General features: G+C 44.1%; 1 protein-coding gene across 3 annotated transcripts in view; it reads right to left on the bottom strand.

Moving 5' to 3' along the window:
- Positions 1–2,409: 2,409 nt before the first annotated feature.
- Positions 2,410–17,655, bottom strand: part of POP1 (POP1 homolog, ribonuclease P/MRP subunit) — a 35,713-nt gene continuing 20,467 nt past the window's right edge. For all 3 annotated transcript variants that reach the window (XM_027615927.1, XM_027615948.1, XM_027615937.1), the window contains 5 exons: positions 14,683–14,798; positions 12,152–12,343; positions 10,540–10,694; positions 5,463–5,804; positions 2,410–4,612 (listed from right to left, as the gene is read on the bottom strand). In XM_027615927.1, the coding sequence (XP_027471728.1) occupies positions 3,958–4,612; positions 5,463–5,804; positions 10,540–10,694; positions 12,152–12,343; positions 14,683–14,798 (1,460 nt within the window). In that variant the 3' untranslated portion in view covers positions 2,410–3,957. The remainder of the gene's footprint in view (positions 4,613–5,462; positions 5,805–10,539; positions 10,695–12,151; positions 12,344–14,682; positions 14,799–17,655) is intronic.

The following is a 17,655-nucleotide window of genomic DNA, read 5'->3' as shown; positions in this document are numbered from 1 at the left end:
ACGTTGCGATGTCATTCAAGAAATAAACCCTTCTGTGACAGAAAATAATGGAGGCAGGAGGAGGCCTCTCTTGAGAAATACGAAATCAACTTGGAAGGATGGGATGAGAGGGGACAGGGGTGCAGAAAGTGGGGGAGGAGGGGCAAGAACGTTCCGTGAACACAGCACAGCACGTGCTGGGTCGTCCAAGTCTTGGAGCCACCGAGGGCTTGGCTATTCAAGAAAACCAAAGACCAGTGATTGGAGGGAGAAACTAGGAGAATTCCATGTTTATAAACATTTCCTGAAGTGAAAGCCCACGAATGGTTAGAGTGGATTCTTCCAGAACAGTACCTGGTTAAATTTTAATTTTAAAAAAGCGGGGAAAGGAAATGCCATTACGTGAACTTGGCTGTTCATTCCAATCCTGCAGGACCCTACTCAGGGCCATCAGTGTCAGCCACGCACCCCACTCAAGACAGCCTACGTCTGCTCCCACCCTGCATGCTTCCTCATCACTGACAGGCTTCTGTGTCCTTACCTAACTACACGGGAACCTCATATTAAAATTCTAGAACAGTGGTTCTCAATCCTGGCTGCAAGTCACCTCGGGTGAATCCGTGTCTGGGTCACACCCCTCACCAGTTAACTCAGCATCTCTGGGATGTGGGCCCCAGGCGCCCAGGCTTGGAAAGCTCCCCAAGGGATTCCAAAGTGGAGCCAAGGTTAAGAACAGATGTTCTGAAAGGATACTTCCCAAGAGAAAACAGAAGAGATCTTTTAAGAAATACCGCTGTTTGGGCCCAACCCGAGATGGCTTTCTGGGCCGTCAGGTGATTCTAACGTGCAGCCAGGAGTGAAGCCACGGTTGTCAAAAGGATAGCACCCGTGCCTCTGAGTTCTGGAGAGGCCCGCTGTGGCTGAGGTCACTGTGTAACTGGGGGCGCTACTCTTGAGTGACCCACAGTTGGTCTTTTACTACTACCTGCTGAGCAGCCTAGTCCTGACCAGTGAAGACCACGATGGAGTCCATCCAGCCATCACCTGCCCCAGTCACTTCCCACTGGCCCACCCTAGGCACGCAGCGGCCAAGTCAGCAATGCTGCGGTGAGTTCCTGATGGGCCCGTTACCTACGAACTTCCTCCTGCCAATAAAAGGAGGATGAACATTCGGGTTCACGCTAACAAAGCTCCAGAAGGAACTGGCAACGTGCACTTAACCTGAGAGGTACTGCGTGGATTTTTATATGAGCAATTACAGACGCTATTTTTTTTTTTTAAGATTTTATTTATTTGTCAGAGAGAGAGAGCACAAGCAGGGGGAGCGGCAGGCAGAGGGAGAAGCAGACTCCCCGCTGAGCAGGGAGCCTGATGCAGGACTCGATCCCAGGACCCTGAGATCATGACCTGAGCCGAAAGCAGACATTTAACCAACTGAGCCACCCAGGCGCCCCCCGACGCTACTTTTCTTAAAAGAAAACCACTGGCACACATCTCAAGGCCTAGGAGGGTATGTACCAGAAAGGTAATGGCGGTTACATCTGGGTGCTGAAAACCCAGGTGATTTTAACTTTTGTTGTTGTTGCTGCTTATCAGCATGTTCTAGGTTTTTCTATGAGGAATCTGTATTAATACAAAAATATTACTTGTGTAATATTTTTTAAAAGCTGACCATAAGCATAAAGAATCAATTCTGTCTCTTTCACAACTCAGGAGGTGTGTAGCTGGTCTCCAGGTGTTCAGCTCACAGCTCTGCTTTTTAGGACACTTCCTGACCTGGCAAACTCTGGAGATTTTGCTCCCATGACAAGAGGCCAGGGGCCACATCGTACTTTTTTGGTAATCCTGCAGCACTGGTAGGATCAAAATAAACACGTTTATTCATTTTTTGCTGTAGAGAATAAGACCCTTCCTGTCTTTTCATAGGAGAAATGGATTCTTCACTGCATATGTGCAGATTTTGTCAGTGTTTTTGCAAAGTATATTCCATGAAACTAGTGTTCTCTGGACAACAGGTATGCAAAAAGAAGAGAGGGAGTTCTGTGAAAGACAGATTGATTTCCTTCCTGCAGGTATCTACAGGGCCTTGACTACACTCATTCATTGTGAATCTGCAGTAGGAGAATGTGGACTACAGGTCTCCCCAAATTTATTTGGCCATCACTTTCCAGGAAACATCTCCAGGGACCAGCCCTCCCACAAACAAATTTTGGGAAATGCGAGTCTAGCCTTTTAGCACATAGTTCTTTGGCCTTCTACCACAAAGCAGAGTAAGGGTGCCCTGTCCTCTGTCGTGAGTGCAGGCAGGGTGCTGCACAGAATGAGGTTAGGTGACTCACAGCACACTCCGACTTCTGTCATCCAGCAAGCTAAGGCACAGATGAATTGGCTTAGAGCCAAGAAAACAAATGAGGAATGGCCCAATAAACATTCACAATTGAACACCAGGTGACATTTTATTCTGTTTACAGACACCACTAAGTTACACTGGTTTTTTTTTCTGTCTCATTTGGGTTGGACACAAATATATCCAGAGGCATGGTGAGAGGAAAAGCATCAGACATTTCATTAGCTCCTGTAATACTTGCTCTCTCTCTCCGCAACGCATCTGCCCCAGAGACATTTCTACCAAGTGCGACTGCAAAAACCCAATACATTTACACGAAATAACGCCTAACTGTACATTTAAGTTAAAAAAAAAAAAACCCATTCAGGCTCTGCTAGAAATGTGTGGTAGGAAGGCAAGGGTCTGAGGGTGTGAGACGTGCAGGGTAACTAAAAGTGAATGAGCACCTAGTTTCTCCGCAAGCAAAAAAAGCAATGACTGCACTCCTGTGTGGGACAGGATGAGACCCTGCTCAAATGTCAGGTGGACATCGTGACTGCATGAGTGTCTAAAAGAGGCTTGTTGTTTTAATCATCGCCTTGCAAAGGTAAGGATTGCACTGTGTAGCCACGTTCTCCAAAGTGTGTCCCTGAAAACATTGGTCCTACAAAGTGCTCCCTGCAAAAGGAGTTCAGGAATCAAAAGATTTAGAAAATACTGTAAGCTGTTATCTACTTCCTGGAGAGGCACAATGCATGCTATCACATGGAAGGTTCTAGAAATCCCTTAAAAAGAAATGCTTAGCTTTGTTTAACCCAGAGTTTCCTAAATCAATCTAATGTTAGAATCTTTTTCTTTCTTTTTTTTTTTTTTAGATAACACATTTCATAGAACATATTTTGAGAAACCATCCTCTATGGCTTGGAAAAATTTTCTGCAGAAACAAAAAGCACAGAAAAACCAAGTAACTCCTAGGATCATGTGTTTGTTGGTCGACAGCAAAGAGGACAATGGGTTCTAAAGATCAGAGCCCCATTCTGATTCCGCCCCAACACCTCTGCCCTACGCCGAGCCTGCCTGAAAATAGGCAGCAATCAATTTTCCATGGTTTCCTTCCACATGGTGTCAAGTGTTAGGCATGCTGATTCCGGGAAGCAATCGAACACGGTCCAGATGGGGGAACCCTATGTCATGCACAGAGACCAAGAGAGCCTTTCCCTCTCCTGTAACAATCAAGCCATTAAACAACCATTGCTGCTTACCCTGTGCCTACAAGGCTTTTCAAATACACTTGACAGCCCTTTGTTCCTAATAAAAAAGGAACAGGAAAACATACAGAATCTAATGATTTTCAGCAAGAATGACACAGACCAAGAAATCAAAACACAAAAGCTTTTGGCTATCCATGCCAAATCATTTTCAAGTGTTACAGCAAGGACGGGGAAAGATGGAGGAAATCCATGAGATTACCATGGATTGCTGGAATGGTGTCAGTATTCCATCATTTGCATCATACATTATCTTCGTTCTTGTTTCCAAGGAATTTTATGTAATATTTCAAAGCAGAAGATGGCAACAACACAACTCTCCAATGGGGGGACTTGGTAAACAAACAGTCAGCAGGTGTCCATTGCCAGGATGCGCACCGGCGCTCACACCTCCACGGCCATTCTCGCAAACCGATACTGCAGGGAGGCGGGCGCCCTCAGCAACACAAGGCCCCTCTCCGCTGCCGGCTGGCCGGACAGCATATCCAGCAAGCCCGTCAAGCTAACAAACCCCAGGCCTTCTCCGCCGCCGACGGCCATGGAAAAGTCTCCCTGCGTGACAAAGCCAAGGACAACTCGGGAGCAGTGAGAAGTCACCACCGGGAGGGGGCCTGACCACAAGCCCAGGGTCAGAGCTGGGTGCCCGGCTGCAGGGTGCGCCCCAGCCAGACCCTCAGGCTCAGCTTGCGCCTGGTTCTGCCTCTTCTCTACCTTATTCCTCTCTTTCTGCTTCCGGATCTCGCTCTTGAAGGGGTCGCTGTGCTTGGGTTCCTGGGGCCCAGAGTACAGCCGATCCTGACGAAGCTGGAAGATGTCCTCCTCGGCTGGGACACAGATCATGGAGTGCGGCTCGGGGCTGCCCTTCCTCAGTAAGGCCAGGCTGACCCACACCAGGGCCCTGGGGAAGCGGTCCAGGAGGGACAGGCAGGCCGCTCTGGTTGGTGCTGGCTGCCCGCTGCCAAGAGCCCGCCGGGCTGCCCGCCTGTCCCCGGAGCTGGGCCCACACCAGGTCGACAGCTGCTTCAGCCATTTCCTACTCCTACGTGAAGCGGGAGACACACGTTTGAGGAGATAGAAAACATGGAGTCAGAAGATGGGGCACTGTTGGAGTTAACTTGATTTTTTTATACTCTATGTGGGAAAGCATCAAAACGGTAATTTTTTTTTTAAATTGAAAACAGACATTAATACATCTTTGTCAGGATATTTTTCTTATGTGTCTCCTATTAGATGCTGAAGGACTAAAGGTTTCAGAAGTTGAAGGTAGAGAAAAGAATCTAAGGCTGCGAGAGGCAGTCCTATGGAATGAAGGAAGGATAGGAAACTAGGAAGTTACTGCACAGGAAAGAAGTACAAGGCCAGAGGGAGGAGCACTTTTTAAAATTCGAAGCACAGAACAGAGGGTAAGTGAAGCACCATGGAGCAGGCTGCGCAGGAACACACTTCGTACAGTGGGCCCTCCGACAGGACAATGGGACAGTGAGCGGGCACCGGGGCACTCCTAAACTCAGGTCATTCAAAAGGAGCCAGAAGAAATCGACTTCAGGGATGTAAAGGGAAGAATGCTTGCTCAGAGTCCACCAAGGGAACGTCCCTCGCAAGGGGACGACTTTGTCAACAAAGACTAAATGAAACAGAGAACAACTGCCTTGGTTTATGTCTGTGGATGACAATACTTTAAGTCACCTGGTCAGTTGGTATTGTGCCCCAAATCAAATGTGACTCGGCTGTGTCCCCGGGCTATGAGACACCGAAGACTGGCTTACCCCCCAGAGAGCCCAGATGTTCCCTCAGGCTTTGCATAAAGGAACCATGGAGAACATTTACATCCTGTAGCCTGCTCAGGAGGAGAACAATCTAACCCGCACTGGGGGTCGTTGGGCACTTACCGCAGAACGCAGGGGAGACTGCCGGTGGCATCCTGGCCCGCTACCCACCCAGTCCCCAGCCGGGCCGGGCACTCCGTGGCCACCCCATCTCGGGGCTTGCTGGAGCTGCTCTGAGATGTTCCCCCTTCACCAGACCGCAGATCCGTGTTCTCAGGTGTGGGAGTGCAAGGCAACTTGTCTCTCCTCGAGTCACTCTCCTCGCCACTTGGAGAAGAGGCTCCAGAGGATTTCTCTTGGGACCTGACTCTTGACTCCCACTCCTGAGTTAACTGTTCCCAGGGACAGCGGAAAGGTGCCAGGGTGCCAAGCTTCACATAGTTGGGCCGTTTTGCAGGAGGGCGCCTAGTGAAAATCAAGGAGGAGAACCAATTTTGAACAATTTAGGATAGGTATCATTAAAATAATTATTTAATTATTAATTGCACTACATCTCTACTTGAAAAACAAACCTACAAAACAAAGTTTTCCAAGAAACATGATAAAGAATAACAACCAACTCTACTGGCCAAGCTTATTTGTTTCCTTTGGTTTTACTTTCAAAAGGTAATACACCCAGCAAAGAGGCTCCATGTGGCCATTGCACAACTCTAGGGGGTGCCCTTCCTGAAAGACTGCAAGTTCATGGTGTCCCTGGAGTCATACTGCGATGTCCCTGTGTGTGACAACATTCTAAGTTCGAAGGGAACAGAAGGGGTGGTGGTGAAGTTTCTCCCCAACCCGACCTGTAGCAGGTGAAAAGTGCCCCCGGGGTACCTGCCTCACCCGGAGACCTTTAGAAGGAAATAAATGACCCAGCTGCCCTGTAGGAGACCACGTCATTATCTGTTTCATAATATATCCTTCCAGAGACATTTTATGGACATATGTGCAGATATGTACATATTTCTTCCCATTTTTTTTACCTATTTTACACAGGTGGTGACATACCAGATATAATACTTCTTACTTGTTTTCATTTCACAAAATACCTTGGAGATCATTTCATGTGAGTACATGAAGAGATCCCTCATTCTTTTGCAAAAGGCTGCCTATCTTATTCCACCGCTGGATTATACCCTCGTTGATTTAGACAGTCCCCTATTGCAGGACATTTTGGTATTTTCACATCTATAAACAATGCTGCAATGAATGACCTTGAACATGTCACACAAGCTTCTATAAACAATGCTGCAATGAATGACCTTGAACATGTCACACAAGCACAAGTATATCTGCAGGAAAAGTACCTGGAATGGAACTGCCAAACCAAAGACTATTAGCATCTGCAATTTTGAGAGAGATTTCCAAACTTACAGGGTGATAGCAATCGACTTTTTTCAGCAATGTATGAAAGAAGGAGAACCTTTGAGAAATACCACAAGCTAAAGAGAACCAGGTCCCCAAAAGGCAGGGAGCAGCCAGGCTATTGGCCATTCTGGGCTGGGGGACTCTTAGGGAGCCCCAGAAACCCTCTTCAGACTGAGAGTCTTCTGTGGGACAAGCCCTGATATTCCTTCTATGCGCCATGCCCCAGGGCCCCAGATGGACATGAACCCGCAGACTTAATTGGGGGATTGGTTTGAGCCTCTACTCTGGATTTTGAACCAAATGGGTTCTGACCTCCCAAGAGGGACAGCTGGTGAAAAATGCTCCCAGGGTACTTGCTTCACCTGAAGACCTTTAAATGGAAATAAATGAGCTATTTACCAAAAAAAAAGAAAGGAAAGAAAGGAAAGAAAGGAAAGGAAAGGAAAGGAAAGGAAAGGAGAAGGAAGGAAGGAAGGAAGGAAGGAAGGAAGGAAGGAAGGAAGGAGGGAAGGAAGGAAGAAAGAAAGAAAAAGAAAGAAAGAAAGAAAAACAAAATGGTGAAAAATGCTTAAAAGTATTCAACATCACAAGTAAACAAACAAAAAATTCAAACAATAAGATGTCACTTTTTCCACCCATCAGTTTTATCAATATTAAAAGCTGGAAATATCCTATGTTGCCGGGAAGAGGGAAAACAGGCACGCTTCTAACTTTAGGATACTAACAAAATCCTAAATTAATATAAACAGCAATTTGTCCACAGTACAAAAATTTCCTGGGGTGTGTATCTTTTTTTTTTAAACCAGAAATCTTATCTATGGGATTTAGTCTAAGGCAGGCAGACCACTTTTCTCCTTCCTCCTCCAAGACCACAGCTCCCCCTCAGCACGCGCCCTCACACAGACCACAGGCTCTCCTTCCTCAGCCAGGTCCTCCATCAGCTGCCCACACCCCCCCTCCACCTGCCACACCGTCTTCCCCTCCATCTTGATTCTTGTCACTCAGCAGCTTCAGCATCTACCTAGATCAGCCTTCTAACGCCCTGGCCTACCAGAAACTTCATGTCCTCATTTCCCATCTTTTACTTCACCCCAGACACCCACTCTCCCAGTCGCACTTTCATTTTGGTCACTGCCATCACCTGCTCCACCTTAGAGTCTCAATTTCAGGTATCTACCCTCAGAGTGAGGCCTCTCATTCCAGCCCGTTTACTCCTCCCCCACCATAGCTCCTCAAGCAGCGGAACTTACTACTCCTTTACCATCTCCTCACAGCTCCCCACCGTTCTCGCACGTCTCTCTTTTTTTTTTTAAGATTTAATTTATTTATTTGACAGACAGACAGAGAGAGAGCACAAGCAGGGGGAGCGGCAGACGGTGAGGGAGAAGCAGGCTCCCCGCTGAGCAGGGAGCCCAATGTGGGACTCGATCCCAGGACCCCGGGATCATGCCCTGAGCTGAAGGCAGGCGCTTTACTGGCTGACCCACCTAGGCACCCCTCGCCCATCTCTTCTTGAGTTTAAACTCTCCAGTTCGTAGGACAGTCACTCCCTTACATGCACCCTCAACTCCCTCCCCCTGGCAAAGCCCACCCTGGTTACATCCAGCCCTCCACCTACCCCACGCCAGCCCCGGATCAGCAGAACAGGGCTGGGGAAGAATACCCAGAAGCCCTGAATGGTCTTACTGTAAACATGAAACTCAAGTGCACTTCCTGACATTTCTCCAGTCAATTCTATCTTCCGTGCTTCTGGAAAATGGTCTATATTGATTCCCCTCTCCTTGAATCTCCAACAGCCTCTCTCCCCTTCTTATTCCTGATAACCTCACCTCTTTTTTCACTGAGAAGACCATCACCATTAGGAGAGTTCTACCTAATCTCTGGGCCAGAGTCTACCCTACCTAAATCTGTATTCATATCTCAGAGTCAGCCTTCCAGCCTACTGAAATGAGCGATCTGAGCCTGACCCTATGGAATACCACCCCCACTTCCCCACTCAAGGGCTTTGCTCTTGCAATGTTAGCTTCCCTCCCCTCTGCTGGATCCCTCCCACCAGCCTAGAAACATGTGCTTCCATCCAGAACATAAGCTCCACGAGGAAAGGAACAGAATTTGCTTGCCTTCCCCTGCGGTAGCCCCAGTGTCTAGAAGGTGTATGACACATAGTAGGCTCTAAATAAACGGGTTAAATGAATGAATAAATCAGACAAACAGGTAAAGATGCATATGGAAAGCTGTTCACAGAAGCGCATAGCAAAAAATTAGAAATAGCCTAAAGAGCCACTGAGGAATTACAGTTCATTGACACGGGAGTCCTGGATGCAACTGTTCAGTTCTGTTTTGAGCAAGGGTTGGCAGATGACGACTCACACCAAACCTGGCCAACTGTCTGCTTCGATATCACCCATGAGCTAAGAATGGCTCTTATGTTTTGAAATGGTTAAATAAAAAAAAAAAAGAATTATTTTATGGCACATGAAATTATATGAGATTCAAACTTGTGTGTCCATAAACAGAATGAGGCTGGCTCACAGCCATGCCCATTCATTTATGTGGCATCTGTGGTTGTCTCTGTGCCACAAGGCAGAGCTGAGCTGAGTGGCTGCCATGGAAACCAAAGGGCCCACAAAGCCAAAAATATTTATCATCTGGCCTTTTACAAAAAGTTTGCCAACACTTGGTTTAGAATCACATTTACTGATATGGGAAAACTATCCATAATAGATTGCTAAATAGAAAGAGCAGGTTTTGAAATAGTATATGTAATATAATCCTTTTTCAAAAAAATCTGTACCTAAGAAAAATTTGTATGGGTAAAGAAATCTAAAGGGTGAGAAGTAAGTATTATTGTCAATTATTACTGAAGAAACACAGAGAAGACTCTGCTAGGTACTCTGGGTGGCACAGCACACACGATCACGGCAAGAGCCCGTAAGCCAGCAATCCAGAAAAGTAACCCTGTCCTTCCACCCGCTCATTCATTCACCCGTCACCTGACGAAGTCCGGAAACCTAGCACTGCCTGCCTCTGTGGTTGCAGCGGTGAACAGGAAAGCACAGGGGTCATGGGGCTCCTGGCCAAAGAACTACAACATCCCACCATCTCCTCATTCATTAGCCAACAAAGAGTTATCAAGGGCACCATGCACCAGGCCCTGGCTAGATGCCACTACAAACGAGAGAGTCTCTGTGCTTCCGGGAGCCGAGTAGGAGACCCAGGCTCTCAACGGCAGCATGCACTTCACAGGATAAAAGACGTAAAGCCCTTTGCTGGCCACTCCCCCAGAGAGAGAAAAGACAAGAAAAGTAAGTCTAGATGGATAGATACCAAAATGTAAAAATAGTACTTCTCTCTCCGGATGGAAGGAATACACCAGTTTACAAAGCATTTTTACACGCTGCCATAGTTTCATTAAAATTTCATAAATATGTATTACCTCTGTAACTGGTCATAAAAAAACACAAATTCTATTTTGAGGGGACAGGGGCTGGGAGCGTAAATCTCGAACAAGCATCTGGAAACTCAGGCCCACAGTTTAGGCGTGCACCATCATCAACGTAAGCAAATGATCACGGGTAGGGTCTGTAACCTGCACAGGCCTACCAGAGCCACATATAAGACAATCTCCTAACTTCATTATGTCTTGATTATGTGAACTCAAGGAAAAGTCTATGAAAACTCCATGTTATATAAGAGTTACTGAAGCCATTCCAAATATCACTGGCCAATGCTGAGTAGGCCCTTCCCCTCCTCGGAAGATCTTAGGAAACTAGAGAAACCAGTTTCGTACCTTTTGTACTTTTCAAGGAGATTCTTGGCTTGCTCTTCAGCAAACACAACCCCAGCGGGGCAGTCTGGGAAATCACTGGGAATGTCAGGTGACCTTTTATACTGTGAATGCACCACAGACTCTTTTAACCCACCAACTCTTGCGCCTCGATAGATCTAAAAGAAATGTCAAAGATACCCTATTAACATACCAACTTACAGTAAAATTAGTGCTTAAGGTTTGTATGGAGAAAATGGGAAACAACCTAAATGCCCATCAAAAAGAGAATGGATAAGTGTGGGATAATCCTACAGTGGGTTATACAGTAGCAAAAATGATGAAACAGAGCTTCACCAATCGGCATGGAAAAATCTCAACGCCGAGTGAATATAGTAAGTTGCAAAAGCATATATATGGTGAGGTATATAACATTTAAAAACATGTCAAATATTTTATTTGGGAATACAACGCATACTTGATAAAGCTATAAAAATAGACAAGGTTGTGACAAACAATGAAAATAGGAATAGTGATTCTTTTAGAAGGAGGATGGGAAATGGAACTGGAGAGAGAGAGAGTGCTTCCAATAAATCTGTAATGTTCTATTTCTTAAGCTGGATGGGGGTGAGGGGCACACAGGTATTCATTATATCAGCATCTACACTTTTTTGTATGCTTGAAACAACTCATAATTTAAAAATTAGAATTATTTAAAAATATTCTCATCCTTTCTATTATTATTATTAAGATTTTATTTATTTATTTGACAGAGAGAGAGAGCACAAGCAGGGGGAGCAGCAGAGGGAGAGGGAGAAGCAGGCTCCCTGCTGAGCAAGGAGCCCAAAGTGGGGCTTGATCTCAGGACCCTGAGATCAAGACCTGAGCCAAAGGCAGATGCTTAATCAACTAGGCCACCCAGATACCCCTATTATTTTTTATTAAGTAAGCTCTACACCCACCATGAGGCTTGAACTCATGACCCGCAGATCAAGAGATGCATGCCCTACCTACTGAGCCAGTCAGGAGCCCAAGAAATATTCCCATTCTTAAATGATTAACGGAATGTCTCTTGTACTAGGCATAATTGCTAAAATTAATTACCTATGTGAATTTAACAGTCTTACATGCCTTTTATACTCTCTAGTTCAAAGTAATATTTAAACTATCAAGAAGAAAAAAAACTATGTTGGATTTTAATAAAATTTTTAGCTGCAGTTAATAGGAAAATATACGTTCAGCTCTTAAAAAATAAAAAATGTATTCTATACATCTATAAAAATTAGAAAATTACAAAAACTGCTTTAAACTGTAACAAATTCTTTTGACTAAAAAAAAAACACACACGTACACACGTAACAAAACCTACCTCAATAGTAATTGCCATTACAATTCAAAAATCAGGACACTTTCAAAATCTCAAAAAAATCACACCTACGTCGTCCCAACTCTTATTAATGACAACCTGGCGCCGGGGGTGTTATGAAGTATCTTGTATCAGAATTCTAGCTACAGGGGTAGAAAAACAGCACTCGATTTCTAAGTGGGGCGTGAAACCTGGAACTCTTTTGGCACTTCGTATGGACTAGGAATGTATTTTACACACTGTTACAGTGGGAATGGAAAAGGAACTTACAAATGGAATCCAGAAAGCCATGCCCCAGCCCTTTGGGAGCAGGACGTCCCAGCCGCTTCCCCAGCCTCGTCGCTCATCACCCGTCACCTTTCCTGGCTGCTGAATCAGAAGGATAGGTATCCTGGATTCCTGGGGACCTAGAGCAAGCTGCGACCCGGGCACCAGCAATTCACTTCTCTTCCGGTTTAAATCCTAAAGCGGAAGAAAATAATTCAAGACCAACCACCCTAATTTCCTGGGAGATTCTACTGGCTCTCCCAATAAGCAGCTTTAGAAAGTTAAATGCTCTTTCAAAAAACAGGAAAAAAATGTTCTCAATAAAGAAATGGAAGGCATTTGAAATACATGGTATTCCTCCTATAATGATTTTCCTCTATACGATTGCTTTGGTAGAAAATGCCAAATTATCTTTTTTTTTTTTTAAGATTTTATTTATTTATTTGACAGAGAGAGACACAGCGAGAGAGGGAACACAAGCAGGGGGAATGGGAGAGGGAGAAGCAGGCTTCCCGCTGAGCAGGGAGCCCGATGCGGGGCTCGATCCCAGGACCCTGGGATCATGACCTGAGGCGATGGCAGATGCTTAACAACTGAGCCACCCAGGCACCCCCCCAAATTATCTTAAATTTGAGCTGCAATATACCAGATGATTCAAAGTTATATAATAATCTACATCCATTCTGCTAATCTCTTACGTCAGGATTAGTTTTATATTTTGATGTTCAGTCCCTACATTTACTTTGGTTAAGATTTGTTGTTAGGAGGTAAAAAAAAAAAAAAAAAAAAAAAAGGTACAAACAATAAACAACTTCTCAAGGAAGGGCAAGTGGGAAAACACTCTGACTCTTGAGAAATTTTCTGACCAGGTCTTAAAAGATTTAAAAGAGAAGATGCTATAAATTATTGTTATAAGGACTGTAGGGAGTGGTGAACAAGCCTCTAGGACTTGTCTGGCCCGCTGTAAAAAGAGATGAACGGGCAGGAGGGAAGTCTAGCACTCACAGGAGAGACTACACAACAGACCGCCTCCACACGGGCAAGTCGGCCTGCTACCTCACGGATGCTCCTCAAGCATGACCAAGCCCTGATTCTCCTTTTCACCTCTCATTGAGTTTCCACTACCATCTCTACACGGTGATAATAACTCCAAAATATCCATCTCCTCAGCCCTGACTTCCTCCTGCGATCAAAACACGTCTCCTGGGCATCTACACTGGGGAAGTCCTGAGGACCTTCCAACTTAGTTTATCCAGGATTGAATTCATCTTTCCTACTGCACCCGCTTTCCTCGTGTGTTCCCCACCTAGCTGGGGGACTCATTCATTCATCCATTTACATATTTGCTCTTCATTCATTTACTCATCCATTCAAATATTTACTGAGTATATTTTATGTGACAAACACTCTTCTAGAACCTGGGAATACAACAGTGATAAATCAGGCTCTGGATCTCTTTTACCTGAGGTACTGAATCCAAGCTAGACTCTTAGGAGCTAGTCTACAAGTCTCCTCCTTTCCCACTTCCCACCATCCAATCAACTACTGTGTCTTGTCAGGTTTACCTTCAGGAGTATGTCTTCAACCCCAGTCCCTCCACTCCAGCCACACCGCCTCAACTCAGGTCCCCATCATGTCCTCAATTAAGGACTATTTCCAGGGTCTCTTTTAAGGCCATCCAACCATAAGTCCTCTCTCCAGCTCCTCCCCCCGTCCCCCCATTCTTAATCTAATCTACCTTCCACAGTGTTTCCAGAGTGAAATCTGATCATGTCATGGCCCAGCTTAAAACCTTCAATGGCGCGCTATATTCTCTGCCCAAATCCTTAAAATGCCTCAAGGTCTCTTATGCTCTGACCCCTATTTATTTCCTCATCTCCTGCCCCACCCTCAACTCCAAACTACTGACCCACTTAGAGATTACTGAACACATCATCCTGGGCCCCTGGACACGCTGGTCTCACTTCCAGCAACCCTTTTCTTTACTGCAGCCTTGGCTCCTGACCCCCAAGAAGTCTGGTTTAATTCTGTCCACCCATCTAAGAGTCAACCCAAATATCAGCTCCTCCATCCAGGAGGCTTTCCCCAATTTCCCTAGTCTGCGCTTGGTACCCCTTCTCTGGACTTCCTTTGACCTGTACTTCCTCAAACAACCCTAGCCATCTATCCCATCATCTACTATGATCCCTGGTCCTGGTAGGAGCTCAATCATTGTGAAATTAAAGATAGAACATTTAAGGGAAAAAGAAAACAATAAAAGAAAAACATGTATTTAAACCATGGAATTATCATTTTAAGAAAAAGTCTTTGTAGTAACTTTTTCTAGAGATTCTTCTTCTCTAAGAACAGAAAAAAATCCTAAGGGATCATTCATTCATCCATTTACATATTTGCTCAATATATTGAATCAATATATTGAAAATAAAAGGAAGTCTATGGGATTCTATAAAGGATTAAAACTTTTACAGCATCTAGAGTGAGGAATTTCACCCTGTCTTCAGGACTTGACCAATAATCCTTACACCATTAGTTACCTGATCCGAGATTTTATTCTCTGTGACATTCTTACAGATAGCTTGGTTCCAAATAAAGCTATGCGCACAGTCCACAGGTACACCCTCCAGAAGCAGCTGTCTAACTTTCTCATTATCTAAGAGGGAAAAGAAAAAGCCTTCAAACTACATCCTTTAGATCAGTGAAGTCAAACTCTAAACATTGCCGGTTGACCTCCTGTTACAAGAAAATATTTTGTAGGCGCTCACTTAACTTCTCTAGAAGAATTTATTTCACTAGAAATTAAGCTACTCCTATAGCTGGTTTCATAATCTGCAAAAGAGCAAAGGCTCCTAAACTTTTTTTGACATTTATTTTTAGTGTATAAGATATAAATATCATGTTCAGCTGCATCTTAATAACTGCCTAATCCCACATTTAAGATAACCAAATTCTAGGAACCACTGAATTGGTGAACAATTTCTTTATAATGTGCTAGGACAGTACAAGCCATATTTTCACTACTGGTTTCAGGGCTCTTTATATCATTCCTGGTCCAACAGTTGTGAGCCAACAGATAACAGCTTTTTCTCCTGCTCTATTATTTCAAATCTCTTATAATCCTTTCTCATTATTTATTCCTTCTGTAAAACATGTTTTTCTCATTCCTTTAGAATGAGCACATTTTCTGTGAAATATATTGTTTCGTCCCTTTAAACTGCACCATGCCAGAAAGTACCCTAGTGGGAAGAAAGGAGAAACTTTTTCAATTATAAACATATATATCAATAGAAGAGATTTCCTACATGAAGTCATTGAAACACCAGAGAGGGGAAAATCTTCCAACTCTATTTTTTGGACTGAAAAATTAAAAGAAAGAAAAAAGAAAGACAATTCACGTGTTTTGGCTAACATCTAAACCGCCTACACTGAAAGGTCACACTCAAAGGCACATACCTGCATGGGCTGATGGCTGGAAAAAAAATAAGTTGGAAGCGACTGGGCCTTAAGGTGACAGATTTTAGGGGAGAACAGAGATAGAGAATATTACATTGATGAAAAGATCTGAGATAAAAGCTCTTTAAAGCAGAAACCGCTTCTAGGCCGCTGGTATCCCTCATGGAGACAATAACCCCCAGCATCTCAAATACCAGTGCTGTGTTCTGTGAAAGTTCCCAGAGCCTGTCTAGGAGCCAACAGGCTTCGTTTCAAACAGCCTCTCCACCCACAACTGCTTTCCTTTGGAGAGCTGCCAACGATGTGAGTGACAGAACTGAGGCTCTACAAACGACAGGGCTGATACTGAGGATGTAAAGGCACAGAAAGTCCACCTCATCTTCAAGTATTCTAAACAACAGTAATAAATAAATAGATGAAACAATGTAAGTAGGACATCCAGACAATGGAACATCATTTGGGGTTAAAAAGAAATGAGCTACCAAGCCCTGAAAAGACATGGAGAAGCCTTAAAGGCTTATTACATAGTGAAAGAAGATAATCTGGAAAGGCTCCATTTTGTACGAGTCCAGGGAGATGACATCCTAGAAAACAAAACTAGGAAGACACTAAAAAGATCAACGGCTTGGGGTGGGGGCAGAGAGAGAGAGAGAGAGAGAGGGAGGAATAGGCAGAGCACAGATTTTTAGAGCAGTGAAACTATTTTATGATACTATGACGATGGATTCATGTTGTTATAATTTGTCAAATCCCACAGAATATAAATTGCCAAGAGCGAACCCTGCTGGAAACTATGGACCCTGGGTGACAATGATGTCTCAGTGCAGCTTCATGGAGGCTGTGCATGTGGGGGCAGGGGAATACAGGAACTTTCTATTCCTTCCACTCAACTTTTCTGTGAACCTAAAACTGTTCTAAAACATAAAGTCTATTTAAAAGAGACTAGAGTATGTCTAAAGGCAAAGGGAAGAGGCCCTTTTAGGTCAAGAGTCTATTACTGAGGAAAAAAAAAAAAAAAGAGTATTACCAGCTGAGTCAGCATGTACTGAAGTGGGCCTAGAACGACTGATGACTCTGAATGTAATTCTAAATCCTTGGCCCACGACTGAAATAAGCATATTTTCTTTCATACCCAGGCAAAGGCCTCTAATTGACTAAACAACTGCAGAATAACTTAAAGGTTGAAGGAAATAGCTTTTTTTCTCCTTTCTTAAGTGTATTTGAAGATGGCCAAATTTTAAATTACAACCTTCTTAAGTTTTCCTTAGGGAGGCAAAGGAAATTAAAGTTTTCCTCATTTGGGAATCAAATAAACCAAAGTTAGTCTTCAAATCCACTCTATTTTAAGTTAAACATGCAGAACAGTTAAAGAGGACCAGCTGAAGCTATGAGGGCTTTTTTTCCCAAGAGCACGAACAGAGAAGTCGGTACAAAATGACCAATAATTGGACACTTCACAAAGTCACCGCAGCTCAGTGCTCTAAAGGTGCTTGGGGTTTCACCTGTCACTCTAAAGGCAACTTGACTGGTTCTTCCTGTGTTCTGGGTACACACTATCAAAGAGTACATAAAGAGAAAGATTATAAAGAGCCCATGAGCACATGTAAAGCATATTCTAAAGCAAATTCATCTCCGGATGACAAAGACTAGTTAAAATAATCTATCAGAGCGAATCAGCAGATGCTAAGGAGAATACAACCTAAAATAACAGTACAACAGGACTTATATTTTAAAATCTCACATGGAAAACCAGTTACTTACATAGTGAAATGCTGTTGTTAAGTTGAAAAGATTTGCAAAAAAAAATTATTAATATTCAATTCAAAATCAAGGATCAAATGATCAAGTAAACTTTTTCACAGCATCTAAAAATATGCATCCTTAGTTCAAGTTCTTCACTGAAAGACTGCTTCCTTCTCTACAGTCTTGCTGTTCTACTCCCAATACTTCGGACATTCAAATGTGCAGCCGTTTTCCCCACAGCAAGCAGTCCTGCAACACCAGCTGGGTGTCCTACAATTCACATCGATTCTGACACTAACCTACCTGGAGATGGG

This window comes from Zalophus californianus, chromosome 4, assembly GCF_009762305.2.
Source record: "Zalophus californianus isolate mZalCal1 chromosome 4, mZalCal1.pri.v2, whole genome shotgun sequence".
NCBI classification, from domain to species: domain Eukaryota; kingdom Metazoa; phylum Chordata; class Mammalia; order Carnivora; family Otariidae; genus Zalophus; species Zalophus californianus.
Note: the sequence above shows the minus strand (reverse complement) of the source record. Positions and strands in the feature narration are given on the sequence as shown.